The sequence below is a fragment of the Sciurus vulgaris genome (assembly GCF_902686455.1).
Source record: "Sciurus vulgaris genome assembly, chromosome: 18".
Taxonomy (NCBI): domain Eukaryota; kingdom Metazoa; phylum Chordata; class Mammalia; order Rodentia; family Sciuridae; genus Sciurus; species Sciurus vulgaris.
The window spans coordinates 1,745,177-1,762,684 of record NC_136479.1 but is presented as its reverse complement, the minus strand read 5'-3'; the positions used below and the strand labels follow the sequence as shown (position 1 = coordinate 1,762,684).

The 17,508-nt window shown below is 60.9% G+C and overlaps 1 protein-coding gene across 1 annotated transcript; it reads left to right on the top strand.

Moving 5' to 3' along the window:
• CASKIN1 (CASK interacting protein 1) lies at nucleotides 1-17,167 on the top strand. The gene is made up of 20 exons (XM_079120399.1): nucleotides 1-436; nucleotides 5,829-5,880; nucleotides 5,981-6,078; nucleotides 6,262-6,407; nucleotides 6,486-6,581; nucleotides 6,693-6,823; nucleotides 7,682-7,790; nucleotides 7,872-7,980; nucleotides 8,065-8,159; nucleotides 8,312-8,429; nucleotides 9,381-9,482; nucleotides 9,555-9,643; nucleotides 9,728-9,812; nucleotides 9,893-9,984; nucleotides 10,805-10,915; nucleotides 11,002-11,103; nucleotides 12,487-12,625; nucleotides 12,699-14,717; nucleotides 15,267-15,690; nucleotides 15,781-17,167. The coding sequence occupies exons 1-20, from the start codon at nucleotides 343-345 to the stop codon at nucleotides 15,878-15,880; spliced, it is 4,311 nt and encodes a 1,436-aa protein (XP_078976525.1). The 5' UTR covers nucleotides 1-342; the 3' UTR covers nucleotides 15,881-17,167.
• Nucleotides 17,168-17,508: the final 341 nt, after the last annotated feature.

Here is a 17,508-nt window from a genome sequence, read left to right as displayed (position 1 = left end):
CGGAGCCTCGGAGCCGGGCGCGCGGCCGGCGCTGGCTGACGGAGGTCAGCGGCCGCAGAAGCGGACCCAGGCGTCCGGGAGGCGGCGCAGGTGCCGCGCCCCCGCCCCGCGCCCGCGCCCGCCGGGCCGCCGCCCCCGGACCACCCCCCGCCCGTGACGCCCTGCCCGCCCCTGGGCGCCGGAGCCCGAGCCCGAGCCCGAGCCCGAGCCCGAGCCCGGGAGGGCGGCGGGCGGCGCAGGCGGCGCGGCGCGGAGAGGATGCGGCCGCAGCCGCGGGGCCGCCGCCGCCTCTGAGCCGCCCAGCGCACCGAGCGCGCTGCGTCTCTGCGGCCCGGCCGCGCCATGGGGAAGGAGCAGGAGCTGGTGCAGGCGGTGAAGGCGGAGGACGTGGGGACCGCGCAGAGGCTGCTGCAGAGGCCGCGGCCGGGGAAGGCCAGTGAGTGCGGGGGGCGGGGGGCGCGAGCGGCCGGCGAGGCCCCCACCACCCCGGCGCAGGGCGGGCAGGGGATGCCGTGGGTCCCCGGGGGCGGGGCGGGGCCGGGCTAGCAGCACCCAGACCCTCGGTCCGTTGCCCCCAGCGCTGGAGGAGGGGTGGCACCAAGCGCCGGCTGTCCCCTGATCCCCCAGCGGGCACCTGCGGCACCCACCGCCCCGGCGGCCGCAGGCATTCGCATCCCTCGCTCCCCGCCTCCGGCCCCTCCCTTCCCAGGCTGCGGGTTGAGGACCGGAGGTCTCAGCTGGGGCCTTTAAAGGGCGAAGCTGTTGCCCCCACTTATTCACACACCGTGGAAAGAGGGTGGGGGCCCTTGCAGCGAGGGGAGACCTGAGAGCAGACAAGCCCTGTTAGACCCCTCTCCCCACCCCATGTTTAATAGCAGGCTTTGGAGGTGGGGGGCAGGACCACGCTGGGGGTGTGGCTGCCCAGGCATGACCTGTGGGGGGCCGTTTACTGACGAAGAGCAGAGGCCCAAGGTCGCTTAGGCCAGGGCAGTCTGGGCTCCAGGCAGGAGCCGCCTGGGAGACAAGGGCTGTAAGCCCACTGCTCAGGCCTGGACCAACAGACCCTGGTCCTCCCTGGCTTCCCTGCTGCAAAATGGGGCCTTGGGAGAGTGGGGACACCACTGTCCATCCCTAGCTGTGGAGACCCCAGGGAAGGGTTGGGAGCTTGGAGCTCTGATCCCAGCACTCATCCCGGCTCATCTCAGAGCCTCCCTGGGGACCCTGGAGATGGATGGATGGGCGTGTGGACCAGCTGCGTGTGCGGCTGCGCACGTATGACCATGTCAGTGTGTCAGGGCACCTGTGCCGGCTTGGGTAGGGCTCTGCAGGTTGGCGTGTGGAATATGGGTGTCCTCATTCCCTACCCCATGGGCTATGTAAACTAGGGAGGGCCCCTCCTCTTTCTCCAGAGGGATGCTGAGATTTGAGACTGCCTGGAGGGGTAGGTCCTGGGGCCCCAGGAGTACTCCCCCACAGCCAACTCCTGGCCACTTTGTGCAGTCAAGCCAAGGGCATCCGTGCCTTGAAGGCACCAGGCTGGCCCTGCTTCCATCTCCCCAGGCTGGGAGGCTCTGCTTATTGGGTTGATTTCAGGGCTTCAGAGCTGAGAAAGGAGGGCTGCTAGGGAGAGGCAGAGCCTGAAAGCAAGGTGTAGGCTTCCACCTAGTGGCCATGTGTCCTTGAGTGCAGACCACTGGCTCTCTGGGCCTCAGTCTCCTCATCTGTAGGATGGAATTCTGTGCTCCCCACCTCACAGCAGTCTCCTGAGAACAGTGAGAGCCCAGGCACTTGGCAAACGCTCAGCAAATTCTGTGATAGCTTCCCTTGACAACAGGAAGTGCAGGCCATTCTGCCCTCCAGGGGAGGTGAGGGGTCTTTGCCTCCAACTGGGTCTCTACCGCTGCCTCAGACTAGTCTGGTCTCTGGGGCAGGAGAGACACCTGCCCTGGCCCCTGTATCTGTACTCTCTGACTCACAGGGGCGGGTGTAATAAATCAGACAGAGAAATCCCTCCATGAATTAGCACAGTTGTCATGGCAACACTGGCCTGCTTTGGAGTAAGATATATTTTGATTCAGCAAAGTACAGCTGTAGTTTGGACCACTGGGTGGGAGACATCCAGCACTTCTCAGGCCCCCTGAAAGAACCCAGAGGTGTTTCCCCTGTCCTTGTATCCTTGATCCCTTCCCCTTCCGCCCCACAGCTGCTATCACCCTAGGCTCCATCAGCCCCCACCCTGCCTTGAAGGAGCCTCCCCTTGCACATGCACATGCACGCACACTTAGCAGTTGTCCTTGAGGGGAAGAAGAGACTTCTCTGAAGGGAAAATGCTGGGCCATGGCTGCTCTGCTGTCAGGGAGGGCCCCCCTCGCCTCCCGTCCCCAGGCAGGCCTGAGGATGCCCTGGAGGAATTCCCTGAACTCTCTGGGCCTCTGCCTGCCTCCCTCTCACCTTGACCCACTAAGAGTCCCTTCAACCTGGAGTGTGGATCTGACCCCAAAGGTGGGAGTGGTTGCAGGAGAACAATTAGAGGGCTAGGGTCATGGGTCATGATAAATGGGGTCCTAAGATAAGGAGCAGGTTGAGGAACAAGGTTTTTGCACTTTTGTTGATATAGAATCCATAGGAGTTTGTAGCCTCAGGGAAAGGGGCTCCCAGGACATCAGCTTGGCCCCCAGCTGCCCCTGCCCCACCTCCAGCCCTTTTCAGCCATGCTCTGCTTCTGCTTTATTCAGAGAACCTGTCTCTGAGTAGAACAGCCTTCCCAGCCCAAGGCCCACTTCAGTTCTGGGACCTTCCTGGGTACCTAGTGTCCCCTGCAGACAAGGGGTCTCCTGAGTTTCTCAGCCCACTCCCCATCCAGTTTCAGCTCTCTTCCTCCTGGTGAGACCACAGGCAGATCACCTTAGTAAGGTGACCCTCCTCTGGCAGGTGGTCCCTTTCCTAATGGAGACTCCTCCCCACTGGTGCCCATGTCACTTTCTGGACCTTGGCCTCCAAGCCCCTCTGACATGTCAGCTCCTGCAGGTGTGGTCAGGTGGGCAGGAGGACTTGGCTGTGGGTCCCACCCTCATCCACAGCAGCCTGGAGGGCCCAAGTAGGAGGAAAGAGAGGGCCTGACTTGGGAAGTCTTGGGATATGATAAAAGCTGGCTACACAGGAGTCCAGAAAAGTAGTGGGTGGAGTATCCTAAGTGTCACCCTGGGGCAGACATCCTCCCTCCCCTCAGCTCATGGCAGGTGATTGTGGCAGGTCTAGCCAGAAAGTTTACAGGGCCCTATATGATGAAAATGCAGGGCACCTTATCCAAAAGTTAAATTTCATCTGGGCATGGTTTCACACACCTGTAATCCTAGGTAGTTGCGAGGCTGAGGGGAGGATTGTGAGTTGGAATCCAGCAACTTAGCGAGATCTAACCTTGAAATAAAAAACAGAAATTGAGTGTTTGGGGCAAGCTGGATTGAGGTGGTGCACACCTGTAATCCCAGTGACTTGGGAGGCTGAGGCAGGAGGATTGTGAGTTCAAAGCCAGCCTTAGCACTTACTGAGGCCCTAAGCAACTCAGCAAGACCCTGTCTCTAATCAAATATAAAAAGGGGCTGGAGATGTGACTTGGTGGTTAGGCACCCCTGGGTTTGATCCATGACCACAAAAAAAAAAAAAAAAAAAAAAAAGAAAGAAAGAAAGAAAGAAAGAAAAATGATTGGGATATAGCCCAGTGGTAGAACAGCTTGGGTACAATCCCCAGTACTGAAAAAAAGAAAAATCAAATTTCAGGCATGGGTCCCTTCTGAGCAACTGCACAGTCACATGCCCATGAAGCTGGCCCTGGTGATAGTGTGGAACAAGGATGTTAGTTCAGTGACCAACTAAGCATCTGGTAGTGGCAGGTGCCGTTTCAGCCTGGAGGGTACAGTATTGAGCACAGTGACAAGAACCCTTGTCCTCTGGGAGCGCACAGTTCAATGGTGAGAGGGGTGGGGTGGGGTCAATAAGGAGACGCGGCAAGAGCAGCAAGGAGAGCTAAAGAAAGCACCACAGCAGACGTGGGGAGGAAGGTTGCTGTCGGAGTGCCCTGCCGAGGGGGAAGCCTTTGTACCTGAAGGCTGTAAAAGGAGCACCATGTGGACAGGCGGGAGGAGTGGTCCACACGTAGACTTCGAGTGTGCAAAGGCCCCAAGGCCCCACGGCAGGGCAGCATGTGTGTGGGAGAAGCATCAAGGAGGGCGGAGAGGTCAGAGCAGAGCAGGGAGCCATGTCCGCAGCGCCATTGTCTGACTTCAGCCTCCACCCAGTGAGATGGGTGCTAGAGGGCCTCCTGGGCTCTGACTGGTGGGTACAGGCAACAGACTAAGTGGCACAGGGAGAGGATAGGGATGCTGGTGGGGAGGCGAGGACAGGGGTCCTGAGAGAGCTGCCCTGGCGACCACAGCGGGTGGGAAGCTGATCAGTGTAGGATCCCGAGTGTACACTGAATGACTTGAGGTGGCACTGAGGTGGACAGGATCTACCTGAGGACAGCCCACAACTACACAAGAAAGACCCCAGTTGGACTACAAGGCTGTGGCCTCGGCCACCGATGGGGAAGAGTGGCTTTGTTGCCAACTGAGATGGGTACTGGCGCCAGCAGTGTCTGAGTAGAGGGGAGGGCTGGGGAGTGCAGATGCCTTCACTCTGCCCAGGAGACCCCCATGAGACGGCGGGGGTGGGATTCCCGCACAGCTAGCATTTATAATGCCTGGTGTCCGGAAATGCCCTTGTGCCTCGGCCTGGCCTGCTGCCTTTCCCAGCTCATGGGGGAGGCCAGAGGCCAGGACAACAGGCTGCTAAATGACTGAGCAAAGATTAGAGTTCAGGTCCATCTGACTTCATGGGTTTCAGAGGTCACTGGGGAACCCACACCCTGTACCCTCCAGCTGAGACTGAGCCAGAGCAGAGCCCTGCAGCCAGGTCTCTGTGACTCGATTCCCTTGGCTTCTCTGCCCTTGGGCCCCCACCCCCACTCCTGTCCTGGGCCTGGACAAAGGGGCTTCTGTCTTGCCGGCCCCCCCTCATGCAGCGACTGACCCACAAATGGGTTATGTAACCATGGCCCAGACAGGCAGGGGGTTGGCCCAGGTCCGGGTGGACTTGAGCCCACTGGGAGGGCATTGGTGGGCTCCCCTCCTCTGGCAGGCAACTGGTGAGACCAGGATGGGAGAGGTCCCAGGAGGAAATGAGCCCCAAAGGGAGGCTGGGGGCCCCTCAGGGCTTCAGGAGACTTGAGCCTGGGCCTGAGCATGACCCTGTGGAGGAGGTAGGCCCGCTTGGATTGCTCTCTGCCCTGCAGGCGTAAAGCTCCTCTACAGGGCCATCCAGGGCTGGCAGTCGGGGGCTGTGCCAGCTCTTTCCCCAGAGACACCCCATTTCCGGTGTTCCAGCTCCCCGGCCACCCCCGGCCCCATCTGGGTCCTTCTGAGAGACAGATGGGCCTGGCGCTCTCCCTCCCACCAGTGGCAGGTGCTCAGCCAGCGTCCTGAGGGAGGGGTGTGTGTGCACATGGGTGGGCCCATGTGGGTGCGTGGCCTTGTGTCCTGCTCCCAGGTGGGGACAGCCCAGAATCCTTAGCTCAGCGAACGCCCCCTCCCCGTCTCAGTGCAATGGGGATCCAAGCCCCCAGAGCTAGCTCTTGGAGCTGAGTACGGGGTGGAGCCCAGTGTGTGTTCATAGACTAAGAACCTGGTGTGGCACCCACCAGGGAGCTGGCCACTACCTCCCTTGCTTCATTTTAAGCTACCTGGAGGGGCTGGGCAGAGCCTCCCCTCAACCGTGTCTCTGTCTTCCCCCAGAACTCCTAGGCTCCACCAAGAAGATCAATGTCAACTTCCAGGACCCAGATGGGTGAGTTCTCTCAGCCAGGTAGTAGCAGCCTGGGGTGGGTAGACTCTGGGGAAGGCCCTGGTGCCTAGTCCTCTCCTAGATCTGTCTTTTGCCTGCTCAGCTTCTCAGCCCTGCACCATGCAGCCCTGAATGGCAACACTGAACTGATCACCCTGCTGCTGGAGGCTCAGGCTGCTGTGGACATCAAGGACAACAAAGGCAAGCCTGCTCCAGGGCCTCAAGGCCAAGGGCAGGGTCAAGGTCAGGGGTGGGGGCCAAGGGCAGGGCAGGGCAGGGTCCAAGCAGCCTGGATGGCTGACATCTCCATCAAGCAGGATGTTGGGAGGTCAGGGTTAGGTTCTGGCTCAGGGGTTGGCTCCCAACAGCCCTGCCTGCTCCCAGGCATGCGGCCCTTGCACTATGCAGCCTGGCAAGGCCGGAAGGAGCCCATGAAACTGGTGCTGAAGGCAGGCTCGGCAGTGAATGTCCCGTCTGATGAGGGTCACATCCCCCTGCACCTGGCGGCCCAGCACGGTCACTACGATGTGGTGAGCCTGTGTGGTGGCAGGGTGGGCATGGTGGCGGGGCTGGTGATGCCTGGGAGTGACTGTGCCCTGGGCTTGCAGTCTGAGATGCTGCTGCAGCACCAGTCCAACCCATGCATGGTGGACAACTCGGGGAAGACGCCCCTGGACCTGGCCTGTGAGTTCGGCCGCGTTGGGGTAAGTCTCCTCAGGTGGCTGTGTGTGACTCCACCTACCTGTCCTCCTCACTTGGGATGGGGTTGTGGGAGCCCCAAGCTGAGGCCTCCCTGCCCTGACGCCTCCTTCAAGGTGGTCCAGCTACTCCTGAGCAGCAATATGTGTGCGGCCTTGCTGGAGCCCCGGCCAGGAGACACCACTGACCCCAATGGCACCAGCCCCCTGCACCTGGCAGCCAAGAACGGCCACATTGACATCATCAGGTATGGCTAAACAGGGAGGGGACCCAACCTCGGGATACCTGGGGCTTGACAGCATCCAGGGGCTCCAGGTTCCTGCTCCTGGCCTGGGGATAAGAGGAGCCTCCCAGGAGCCACAGGAAAGTGGTCAGGCCTTTGGGTGTGGCTTTCAGCTGCTCAAAAAAGGATAAGCAGGAGGAACTGGGAAAAGGTCTTTTTGTTTTGTTTTGTTTTTTTGGTATTGGAGATTTATACCAGGGCGCTTTGCCACTGACCAATCTCTCCAGCCCTATTTGTTATTGATTGATTGATTGATTGACACCAGGGATTGAACTCGGGGGCGCTTAATCACTAACCCACATCCCCAGTACCCCCTACCCCTGCCTTTCCGCCTTTTTATTTATTTTTTTTTTATTTTGAGACTGGGTCTCGCTAAGTTGCTTAGGGTCTCAATAAGTTACTGAGGTTGACTTTGAACTTGCCTCAACCTCCCCTGGGATTACAGGCATGGGCCATCGCCCCCAGCTGGGGAAGGATCTTTTATAGCTTGTCAGTCTGGGATCTATCCTGGCCCTGCCATTTGCTGGTTGAGCTCCAAGAGGCACTTAACTTCTCCGAACCTCAGTTTCTCCATCCATAAAGTGGAGCTCATAGGGCCTACATCAGGACTGGACAAGATAATAAGGTTGGGGGTCAGCAAAGGATGGACCCTCCGACAGGTGCTTTGTAAACATTAGATACTATTATAGTCAGGGACACAGGGCAGAGCTAGCTTGACCTCTGACCTGAGCAGGCAGTTGGGGACCCAGGAACTGAGGCCTGGCCTTCGGGTGCTGGGGAGGAGAGCTCCTGCTAAAAGCTCCTACCGGCTCTTGCCACCAGACTCCTTCTCCAAGCCGGCATTGACATTAACCGCCAGACCAAGTCTGGCACAGCCCTGCATGAGGCTGCGCTGTGTGGGAAGACAGAAGTTGTTCGACTGCTGTTGGATGTGAGTCCTGGGCCTAGGGGAAACTGGGGCCAGGCAGGGGCATGGGGCTCCTGACAGGGTCTCACCCTTCCACACGTGCAGAGCGGGATCAACGCCCAGGTGAGGAACACCTATAGCCAGACAGCACTGGACATTGTGCACCAGTTTACCACATCCCAAGCCAGCAAGGAGATCAAGCAGCTGCTGCGAGGTGGGCCCAGATGGGGCCAAGGGCTGGGGTGGGGCTTGGGTGGGCGGCTTGCAGGACTAGGGGGTCCACCTCCTGTATCCCCAGAGGCCTCGGCAGCCCTGCAGGTCCGGGCAACCAAGGATTATTGCAACAATTACGATCTGACCAGCCTCAACGTGAAGGCCGGGGACATCATCACAGTGAGGACAGTCCCTGGGGCGCTGTGGCAGGCATGGGAGGGACGGGGCATGCTTACCCAGAATCCTCCCACAGCATTTGGGAAAGGAGTGCTGGGCAGTGGCCCCCCATGAAGAGGCATTTCTCCAAGTATGTTCCCCACTTCCTTGGCCAGGTCCTGGAGCAGCATCCAGATGGACGGTGGAAGGGCTGTATTCATGACAACAGAACAGGCAATGACCGAGTGGGCTACTTCCCATCCTCGCTGGGTGAGGCTATCATCAAGCGAGCAGGCAAGTCTCACCCAACCCTGCGGTCTTGCAGGCAGGAGCCACTGGGTCTGAGCACAAGGGTCAGAAAGTAGCACATGTGCTCTGGTATGCTGGTGGCAGGGCAGGGTCTGATTTCTAGCCACTGCTCAGATTCAGCAGTGTGTCCCATGGGCTGTCTCCTTCCCAGCTCCCCATATGCATTTCTTCATTTCTTCCACAAATATTGCATGCCTGCTATGTTCTGCTTTGGAGCTGGCCACTAGGGACACAGGGGACTCAGACATTGTTCCTGCTCTTAAGGGGCTTGTTCTAGAGGGAACAGGGAAGTGAAATAAACACAGGGAAGCATACCAACCAGTAACAGAGAACATGGAGAGAGGCCGGCTTTAGTTAGGGAGAGGTATCAGGGGCAGCAGTTTAGGCAACTGAAACCATGCATGAGAAGGCACAGAGGCAGGAAGGAGCTGGGCACTGGGGGAGTGGGGTCAGCTTGGCTGAAGCAGAGTGAGTCAGGGAGGGCATGCAGGACCAGGTTGGGAAGCCCCAGGACCTGGTTTCAAGGAGGCAGGGGATCAGTGTACCTTCTGCATAGGATGTGGAGAATGACAGGTGGGGCACGAGGGAAAAGGGGAGCCAATAGGAGGTGTGGCCAGTCACCCATGGTCATCTAGTTCCTAGGCCTTGGGCTACTGGGTAGCTTCTTCCCTGCACCCTAGCTCAGAGGTCACATCCTCCAACAGTCCTCAGCCCCTATGCCTGCAGGACCACAGGACACCTGGCTCTCAGTTCTCTTGACCACTTTCTCCTAGCTGACACATATGGCGTCTCCTGAGGGTCTCTCAGCTCTGAGTGTGTGTGTGTGTGTGTGCGCGTGCTCGCGTACGTGCCTGTGTGCCCCTCTGTTCTGCCCCCCTCGTTGTCAGGCCCCACCTGGGTGCACCTGAGCTCAGGGAAGCTGTGCTTGTCCTGCAGGTTCCCGAGCAGGCAGTGAGCCAAGCCCACCCCAGGGAGGTGGCTCATCAGGGCCTTCTGCACCCCCAGAGGAGATCTGGGTGCTACGGAAGCCTTTTGCAGGTATGCTGGGTCCTTTGGAGGACTGGGGTGGTGGCACTTCTGCTGGGCACCTGATGCTCCCTGTGCTGGCAGGTGGTGACCGCAGTGGCAGCTTGAGCAGTGTGGCTGGTAGCCGGAGCAGTGGGGGCCATGCCCTGCACGCAGGCTCTGAAGGGGTCAAGGTCAGTTGGGGTGGTGGCTGGGGCTAGGGCAGACAGGGTGGCCTGGACTGGAGCAGCACTGATGAGCTGGCCTCTCGGTTATAGCTCCTAGCAACGGTGCTTTCCCAGAAGTCTGTCTCTGAGTCCAGCCCAGGGGACAGCCCCATCAAACCTCCAGAGGGCTCTGCAGGTAAGCGCCAGGACCTAGCTGACTGGCTTGCCAGGAAGGTGCCCCGAGCAGCCCTTGCCCTGCTATCCCCTCTTCACCAGGTGCAGCCCGGTCCCAGCCTCCAGCAGCCCACACTGGGCAAGTCTACGGGGAGCAGCTGCCCAAGAAGCCAGAGCCGGCCTCAGAGGGCAAGGTACAGGGCCTGAGCTGGCTCTCATGGCCAGTCTCACGAGGGTGGGGGCTGCCAGTCTGAACAGCACCCAGGCAGCCTGCCTGGCCTGGCCACAGCAGTGGCAAGGGGCTTTGACAGGCCAGACCCTGTCCTTGTATCTGTCTGTTAGTCTGTGTGTGCGTCATGTGTGCACACACGAGTTGTATAGGTGTTGTCCATTGTGTAGGCTGTGAACTAGCATGTGCACACTCGTGGAGGTACACAGGGGTGTGTGCAGAACGATGCCTCTGAGAGACAGACATGCACGTGTGTGGTTGCACAGATGGAAGAGGATGGGTGAGAGACACGAGCGTGTGTGTGGGTGCAGTGGATTGTGTATGCATGTGCCTGTGTGCTGGGAGGTGTGAACCGATGGCTGAGTCCTGCAGAGCGGAGGAGGCGAGGCACCCCTGCCTAGGAGCACCGAGCAGCCCAAACTGAGGCCACTCTCCCCCAGAGCCCCCTCACAGGGGGCCACACACTACCTGCCTCCCCGAGATGGTATGGGCGTCCCTGATGCAGGAATGGGGGGAAGTTCAGGGAGGCTGTGACGTGAACAGCAGCTGGACGGACCCTCCCGGTGGAGCTCACAGAAGAAGGCTGGAGGGCTGAGGATGCTCGGTGTCCAGGATGGCAGATCGAGCGCCGGTGCCAGGCTCACCCAGGCCTGGCTGCAGATGGACCATGGATGGCAGATTCAGCGCTCCGTGGCCCGCCAGCCAAGCAGAGAAGGAGGTGCTGTGGTGGCTGGGGCGCAGGCCCGGCTGTGGGCGGGCTGTAGCCGGTGCCTTGTGTCTTCCAGAGTGCCGAGGCAGTCAGCCAATGGCTCGCCACATTTCAGCTCCAGCTCTACGCCCCCAACTTCACCAGTGCCGGCTACGACCTGCCCACCATCAGCCGCATGACTCCTGAGGTGAGGTGCTGCAGGCCATCCAACAAGCTCACCCCTTTCCAAAGACAGGCCCCTGCCTCCTGTCAACAGGCCTCTTCTGTGCCTAGGACCTCACAGCCATCGGTGTCACCAAGCCAGGCCACCGGAAGAAGATCACAGCAGAGATCAGCGGCCTGAGCATCCCTGACTGGCTGCCTGAGCACAAACCCGTAAGGCTCCCCACAGCCTGGTGGCCGAGCCAGGACTGGCATACAGACAGATAGACAACCAACCTCCCTGCCTCCAGCCCTCACCTGCCCTCTGGGGCTCTAGGAAGTGGACAGTGGATGGCCCACCAGCAGGGAGCTGCCTGGAGAGCTTCTGTCTATGATGGGCACTGGGGCCAGCTCCCTAGCAGGGGCTGTAGTGACACTGGGGGCTGTCAGGGTGAGGGGGGCCTGAAACCAGGAGAGTGTCCCTCCATACACAGGCAGCACCTGCATAGCTCTGCCCACTGAGCATACATGCAAGCTGCAGAGGGGCCCCTGTCAGGATATGCCAGCTACACCCGGCATGTGTGCAGTGCATATCCTCCAGGCGACACTGACAGCTGCATGCTCGCACACAGGCTCTACCACGTGTGCTGGGCTGTGCCAACAGCTGACAAACCCGTTTCTCACTGTACCTGTACAGACCATGGCCTGTACCACTGCTAACAGGGATGTGCCCGTATCAAGTGACAGTTTCTGGGCTTGGAGACGGTGGGCCCAGCCACCCCCCCCATCCTGGTTCTTCAGGCCACACATTGAGCCGCAGGCCTCCATTCATGAGTGGGGAGAAGTGCCAGTAGCCGCCTGAAGCCCTGCAGGGCCCTGGATCTGTGAACAGTGGGTCTGCATTCACCCTCCCCACCCCGGCCCCACCCACTCGGTCAGCAGCTCAGGGTTCCTTGCAGGAGCACGTGTGGGCCTTGTGGGCCTCGCCTCACTCTGTCATCAGTGTGACTGAGGGTGCTGTGTTGGTGCGTGAGTGACGTCCGGCTGGGAGCTCAGAAAATGACCAGGCGGATCTTGGTGAAGACCATTGTGGATATTTGCACACACATGTGGTGTGACAGTGTGGTGTATGTGTGGCACGTGTGTGACCCTGATCTGAGGTGGGCGGGGAAATGGCCAGGATGTGTGCACGATGCCTGTGTGAGGCTGGGAGTGCGGTGTGCAGGGTGTTCTTGCACCCCGTGTAGCACTGTGTGTCTGTCTGCGGCATAAGGGTGCCTCCTCAGAGCACTGTGCCCCTGGCCACCTGGCCAGGCAGGGAAGTGCCTTCTTTCCTCAAAACCCAAGGATAGTGTCCTGAGGATAGGTTCCCCAGTGTGTGTGTTTGCATGTATTGGCTCGTGTGTGCACAACAGTGCCCAGTGCCTGTGCTAAGGAGCTGGCCTGGGGCTTCTGCACCTACAGTGTCTCCAATACTGACATCTTGGGCCTGTCCGTTTGTCCTTCTGTCTGTCTGTGCCCTGCTGGCCCAGTGCCCCTTCCTCCAACAGCTCCAAGTAGGTGGGCAAGGTTTGGGCAGCTGGCTTGGGCTGCCCCTCTGTGTCCCCTGCTCTGTAGGCTAACCTGGCTGTGTGGCTGTCCATGATTGGCCTGGCCCAGTACTACAAGGTACTGGTGGACAACGGCTATGAGAACATTGACTTCATCACCGACATCACCTGGGAGGACCTGCAGGAGATCGGCATCACCAAGCTGGGTGAGACTCTGTCTCCAGCCCCTGCCCTCTCTACCTCTGGGGCTGCTTGACCTGCTCCCTGTTCCCTGCTCAGGACACCAGAAGAAGCTGATGCTGGCAGTGAGGAAGCTGGCAGAACTGCAGAAAGCAGAATACGCCAAGTATGAGGGAGGACCCCTGCGTCGGAAGGCACCCCAGTCACTTGAAATGATGGCCATTGAGTCACCGCCCCCACCTGAGCCTGCCCCAGCTGACTGCCAATCTCCTAAGATGACCACTTTTCAGGACAGTGAGCTCAGTGGCGAGCTGCAGGCAGCTATGACTGGCCCAGCAGAGGTGGGTGCTGCTGCTGCTGCTGCTGCTGAGAAGCCCTCCAACCACCTGCCACCAACCCCAAGAGCTACCGTGCGGCAGGAGCCCTGCTTGAGTGGACGGGCTCGGCACATGAGCAGCTCTCAAGAGCTGCTGGGCGATGGGCCCCCTGGACCTGGCAGTCCAATGTCACGAAGCCAGGAGTACCTACTGGATGAGGGACTAGCTCCTGGCACTCCGCCCAAGGAGGTCCGGCCTGGCCGCCATGGCCACAGCATCAAGAGGGCCAGTGTGCCTCCAGTGCCTGGCAAGCCACGGCAGGTCCTTCCACCAGGTACCAGCCACTTCACACCCCCTCAGACGCCCACCAAAACCCGGCCAGGCTCTCCCCAGGCCCTTGGGGGACCTCATGGTCCGGCCCCAGCCACAGCTAAGGTGAAGCCCACCCCACAGCTGCTGCCCCCGACAGAGCGACCCATGTCACCCCGCTCCCTGCCTCAGTCGCCCACACACCGTGGCTTTGCTTATGTGCTGCCCCAGCCTGTGGAAGGTGAGGCAGGGCCAGCTGCTCCAGGGCCCACACCCCCACCTGTGCCAGCGTCTGTGCCCACGCTGTGCCTACCCCCAGAAGCTGACATGGAGCCAGAGCGGCCCAAGAAGCGTGCCCATAGCCTGAATCGTTATGCAGCATCTGACAGTGAGCCCGAGCGGGATGAGCTGCTAGTGCCGGCCGCTGCTGGACCCTATGCCACAGTCCAGCGGCGTGTTGGCCGTAGCCACTCAGTGAGGGCACCTGCTGGCTCTGACAAGAATGTCAACCGCAGCCAGTCTTTCGCTGTGCGGCCCCGCAAGAAGGGGCCCCCACCGCCTCCACCCAAGCGCTCCAGCTCAGCCATGGCCAGTGCCAACCTGGCTGATGAGCCGGCTCCAGATGCTGAGATGGAAGACGGCCGACTGGGAGTCCGGGCACAGCGCCGGCGGGCCAGTGATCTGGCTGGCAGTGTGGACACAGGCAGTGCTGGCAGTGTGAAAAGCATTGCGGCCATGCTTGAGCTGTCTTCCATTGGGGGTGGGGGACGGGCTGCCAGAAGGCCGCCTGAGGGCCACCCCACAACTCGTCCTGCCAGTCCAGAGCCAGGCCGGGTAGCCACAGTGCTGGCCTCAGTGAAGCACAAAGAGGCCATCGGGCCTGACGGTGAGGTGGTAAACAGGCGCCGCACACTCAGCGGGCCTGTCACTGGACTGCTGGCCACTGCCCGCAGAGGGCCAGGGGAGCCAGCAGAGCAAGGCCACTTTGTGGAGGATGGTGTAGCCCGGCAGCGGCCTCGAGGTCCAGCCAAGGGTGAAGCGAGTGTGGAGGGCCCACCCCTAGCCAGGGTGGAGGCCAGCGCCACACTCAAGAGGCGCATCCGGGCCAAGCAGAGTCAGCAGGAGAATGTCAAGTTCATCCTAACAGAGTCTGACACAGTCAAGCGCAGGCCCAAGGCCAAGGAACGGGAGGCTGGGCCTGAGCCACCCCCACCACTGTCCGTGTACCAGAACGGCACTGCCACAGTGCGCCGCAGGCCAGCCTCAGAGCAGGCTGGAGCCCCAGAGCTGCCCCCACCACCCCCACCTGCTGAACCCCCACCCACTGACCTGATGCACCTGCCCCCACTGCCCCTGCCCGATGGTGATGCCCGGAAGCCAGCAAAGCCGCCCGTCTCTCCCAAGCCTGTCCTGGCTCAGCCTGTGCCCAAGATCCAGGGCTCACCCACACCTGCCTCCAAGAAGGTGCCACTGCCAGGCCCTGGCAGCCCAGGTAGGTGCAGGGAGCCAGGAGGGCAGGGTAAGAAGAGGCAGTGGGACCCCCAAATGGAGAGATTTTCCTCTTTGTGGATCTGATGAAGCTTGTGTGGGGTGGGGTGGGGGTGTTCACAACCCTCTCATCCTCCTTTCTACCACTGGGCAACTCTGTCACAGCCCAAGGATGGGAGCAAGGTGGATTTGGCCCTCCCCTTGTGCAGCCAAGGAAAGATAAAGGCCCATGAGCAGCACATCTGTGCAAGGGAGGACCCTGACCTTGGAGAACTACTCAGGTGCAGAAGGCAGGGGAGGCTCCCAGGTAGAAGGCTAGAGGTGTAAAGGTCTTAGGCATTCAAGCAACTGGAGGGCCAGTGTGGCGCAACAGGTCACAGGTGAAGGGGGTTCTCAAGCGGTGATGCGAACAGGTTTGCACGTGGCAGCGCGCACCCTGGCGGCCACGGGAAGGCTGGGGCGAGGGGCAGCGTCTCTGCTCACCCGTGCGGGAGCCAGGGCGCAGCAGCAGGGCTTGCACTCTCCCTGGGTGCCAGCGTGGTCCTCCCCGCAGAGGTGAAGCGCGCCCACGGCACGCCGCCGCCTGTGTCTCCCAAGCCGCCACCGCCGCCCACGGCGCCTAAACCCGCCAAGACCGCGGCGGGGCTACAGTCGGGCAGCGCCAGTCCGTCGCCCGCGCCCTCGCCGGCGCGCCAGCCGCCAGCTGCCCCGGCTAAGCCGGCCAGCACGCCGCCCTCGCTGAGTGCCAGCCCGGCCAAGCCCCCGTCCCCAGGTGCGCCCGCTCTGCACGTGCCCACCAAGCCCCCGCGGGCGGCCGCCGCCGCCGCTGCCGCCGCTGCTGGGCCACCCATTGCCCCCGACGGCGCTTCGCCCGGGGACAGCGCGCGGCAGAAGTTGGAGGAGACGAGCGCGTGCCTGGCCGCCGCACTGCAGGCGGTGGAGGAGAAGATCCGGCAGGAGGACGGGCAGGGCCCGCGGTAGGTGGGGCGCGCCCCGGGGCTCGGAGACCGGGATGGGGGGGCGGGGCTCCGGGACCGCCCCGCCTGGCTCACGCGCGCCGCCCACAGCCCCTCTGCGGTGGCGGAGAAGAGCACTGGCAGCATCCTGGACGACATCGGCAGCATGTTCGACGACCTGGCCGACCAGCTGGACGCCATGCTGGAGTGAGGCGGCCGCCCACGTCGGGCCCGCCGCGCCCTGGTTTCGGCCCGCACACTGACTTTACCTCAGGACGGGCAGCCCTGGGCGCGGGCGGACCCCGCGCGGGGTGGGCCGTGCTGCCAGCCCCACGCACAAGCACAACTCCCGCCCCTGGCCCGGGCCGAGCCTGCCTGGAGGACCGCCCAGCCGGGCGTCCCAAGGGCTCTGGGCAGACGCGCCGCTCCGCGATGCCCGTCCCTTTCTGCTGCTCCCTGTGCAATAACTGCTGAGCCACCTGCCACTGTCTCCGGCCCAGCCGGGCCCCAGTGGGTGCAGATGAAGAGCAGGCCTTCCCCTGCCCGAGAGCAAGAGGGAGGGGGCAGCCGCTGTGGGCCCCTCCCCAATATGTGGCAGAGCACAGGCCTATGCCCAGCACAGAACTGCCCTTTGGGGAACCGCTCTCAGCCTCTCTGGGGCAGCACAAGGGGCAGGGGCCGAGGGTAGGCCCGCTCACTGCACCCCCAGCATATAAGCTATCAAGAGTATTAATTTATTGGGAATGAGCTGAGGCAGATTTCCCCAAAGAAACAAAAAGGTATAACTTTAACAAATATATATTTAAAAAAGAAAAAAATATTATTGATCCTATAGAAAACCATTTACCAACTGAAAGGACACTGGAATCCAGCTCAAGACAAAAGCTGTCAGGGGCCCAGGCCACCTGTGTGTCCTTCCCTTCCTCCACCTGGGAGTGGCCATGGCCCTGGCCACTAGCATACACAGGAGGCTAGGTCCAGGGAGGGTGGGGCATGGCCCAGGGTCTCCTCTGCCCTTCTCTCTTGTAACTTCTGTGTCTGAAGAACTTGAAGGATGTGCCTTGCTCGCTGACAGTCTGTGTCCTCCATGCTACTGAGACCATGGGGAGGGCTCCCTCCTGGCTGAGGCCACGTCCTGGGGTGCGGGTGTGCGGGTGTGCAGCATGGTGAGTGGGCATGTCAGCTGAGTGTCAGCAGTGTGGGTGCGGGGTGTGCATGCCAGGCTGTGGGCAGAGGTGCACAGGCGGGCGTGCAGAGCCCTGCACTGGTCCTGTACCGGCACCAGTCCACCGTGCTCGAGTTCCCACAGATGCTCTGCTCGTGGTCCAAGGCTGTGTTATGTGGTCATTCTCACCCTCTCTTTTCCTCTCTCCTTTCCTCCCTCCAAAAAGTACTGACTGATCTCCTCTATCGTGTTTGCTGATCCACAGTGTTGGGCACAACTTTGACATTTCTTTAAAAAAAAAAAAAAAAAAAAAAAAAAATTAAACACTGAAAACTAGCGACTGGTGCAGGCTGGTGGAGGGTCCAGCTCAGGGGGTGTTCAGGCATAGGGCCCCTTCCAACTTTCAAACCTGGAGCTTCCCCCTAAGTGGATATGTTCCCCCCTGGGCTCTCCTTGGTGGGCAGCCCAGACTGGGGCTCCAGCAAGTGGGGAGGGATGTTTGGGCAGGGAGCTGCTGTCAGCTGTCAATAAACAGCAGAAAATGGAGCTGCCTGGCTCACTCTTTGAGGGTATGTGTGTTGGGAAAAGTGGAGTGTGGGGACTGGAGGCTGGGAGCCAAGGGGTGGAGCCTCCTCCTGCAGGGAGGAAAAGTCCCCCCAACCTCTCTCCCTCAA

Excerpts from the sequence above, each read along its gene's own strand:
- CASKIN1 (XM_079120399.1), top strand. The coding sequence starts at position 343 with ATGGGGAAGGAGCAGGAGCTGGTGCAGGCGGTGAAGGCGGAGGACGTG. Across the intron at positions 8,430-9,380 it reads GGCTATCATCAAGCGAGCAG|GTTCCCGAGCAGGCAGTGAG; the intron begins GCAAGTCTCACC and ends CTTGTCCTGCAG. Across the intron at positions 9,483-9,554 it reads GCTACGGAAGCCTTTTGCAG|GTGGTGACCGCAGTGGCAGC; the intron begins GTATGCTGGGTC and ends CTGTGCTGGCAG.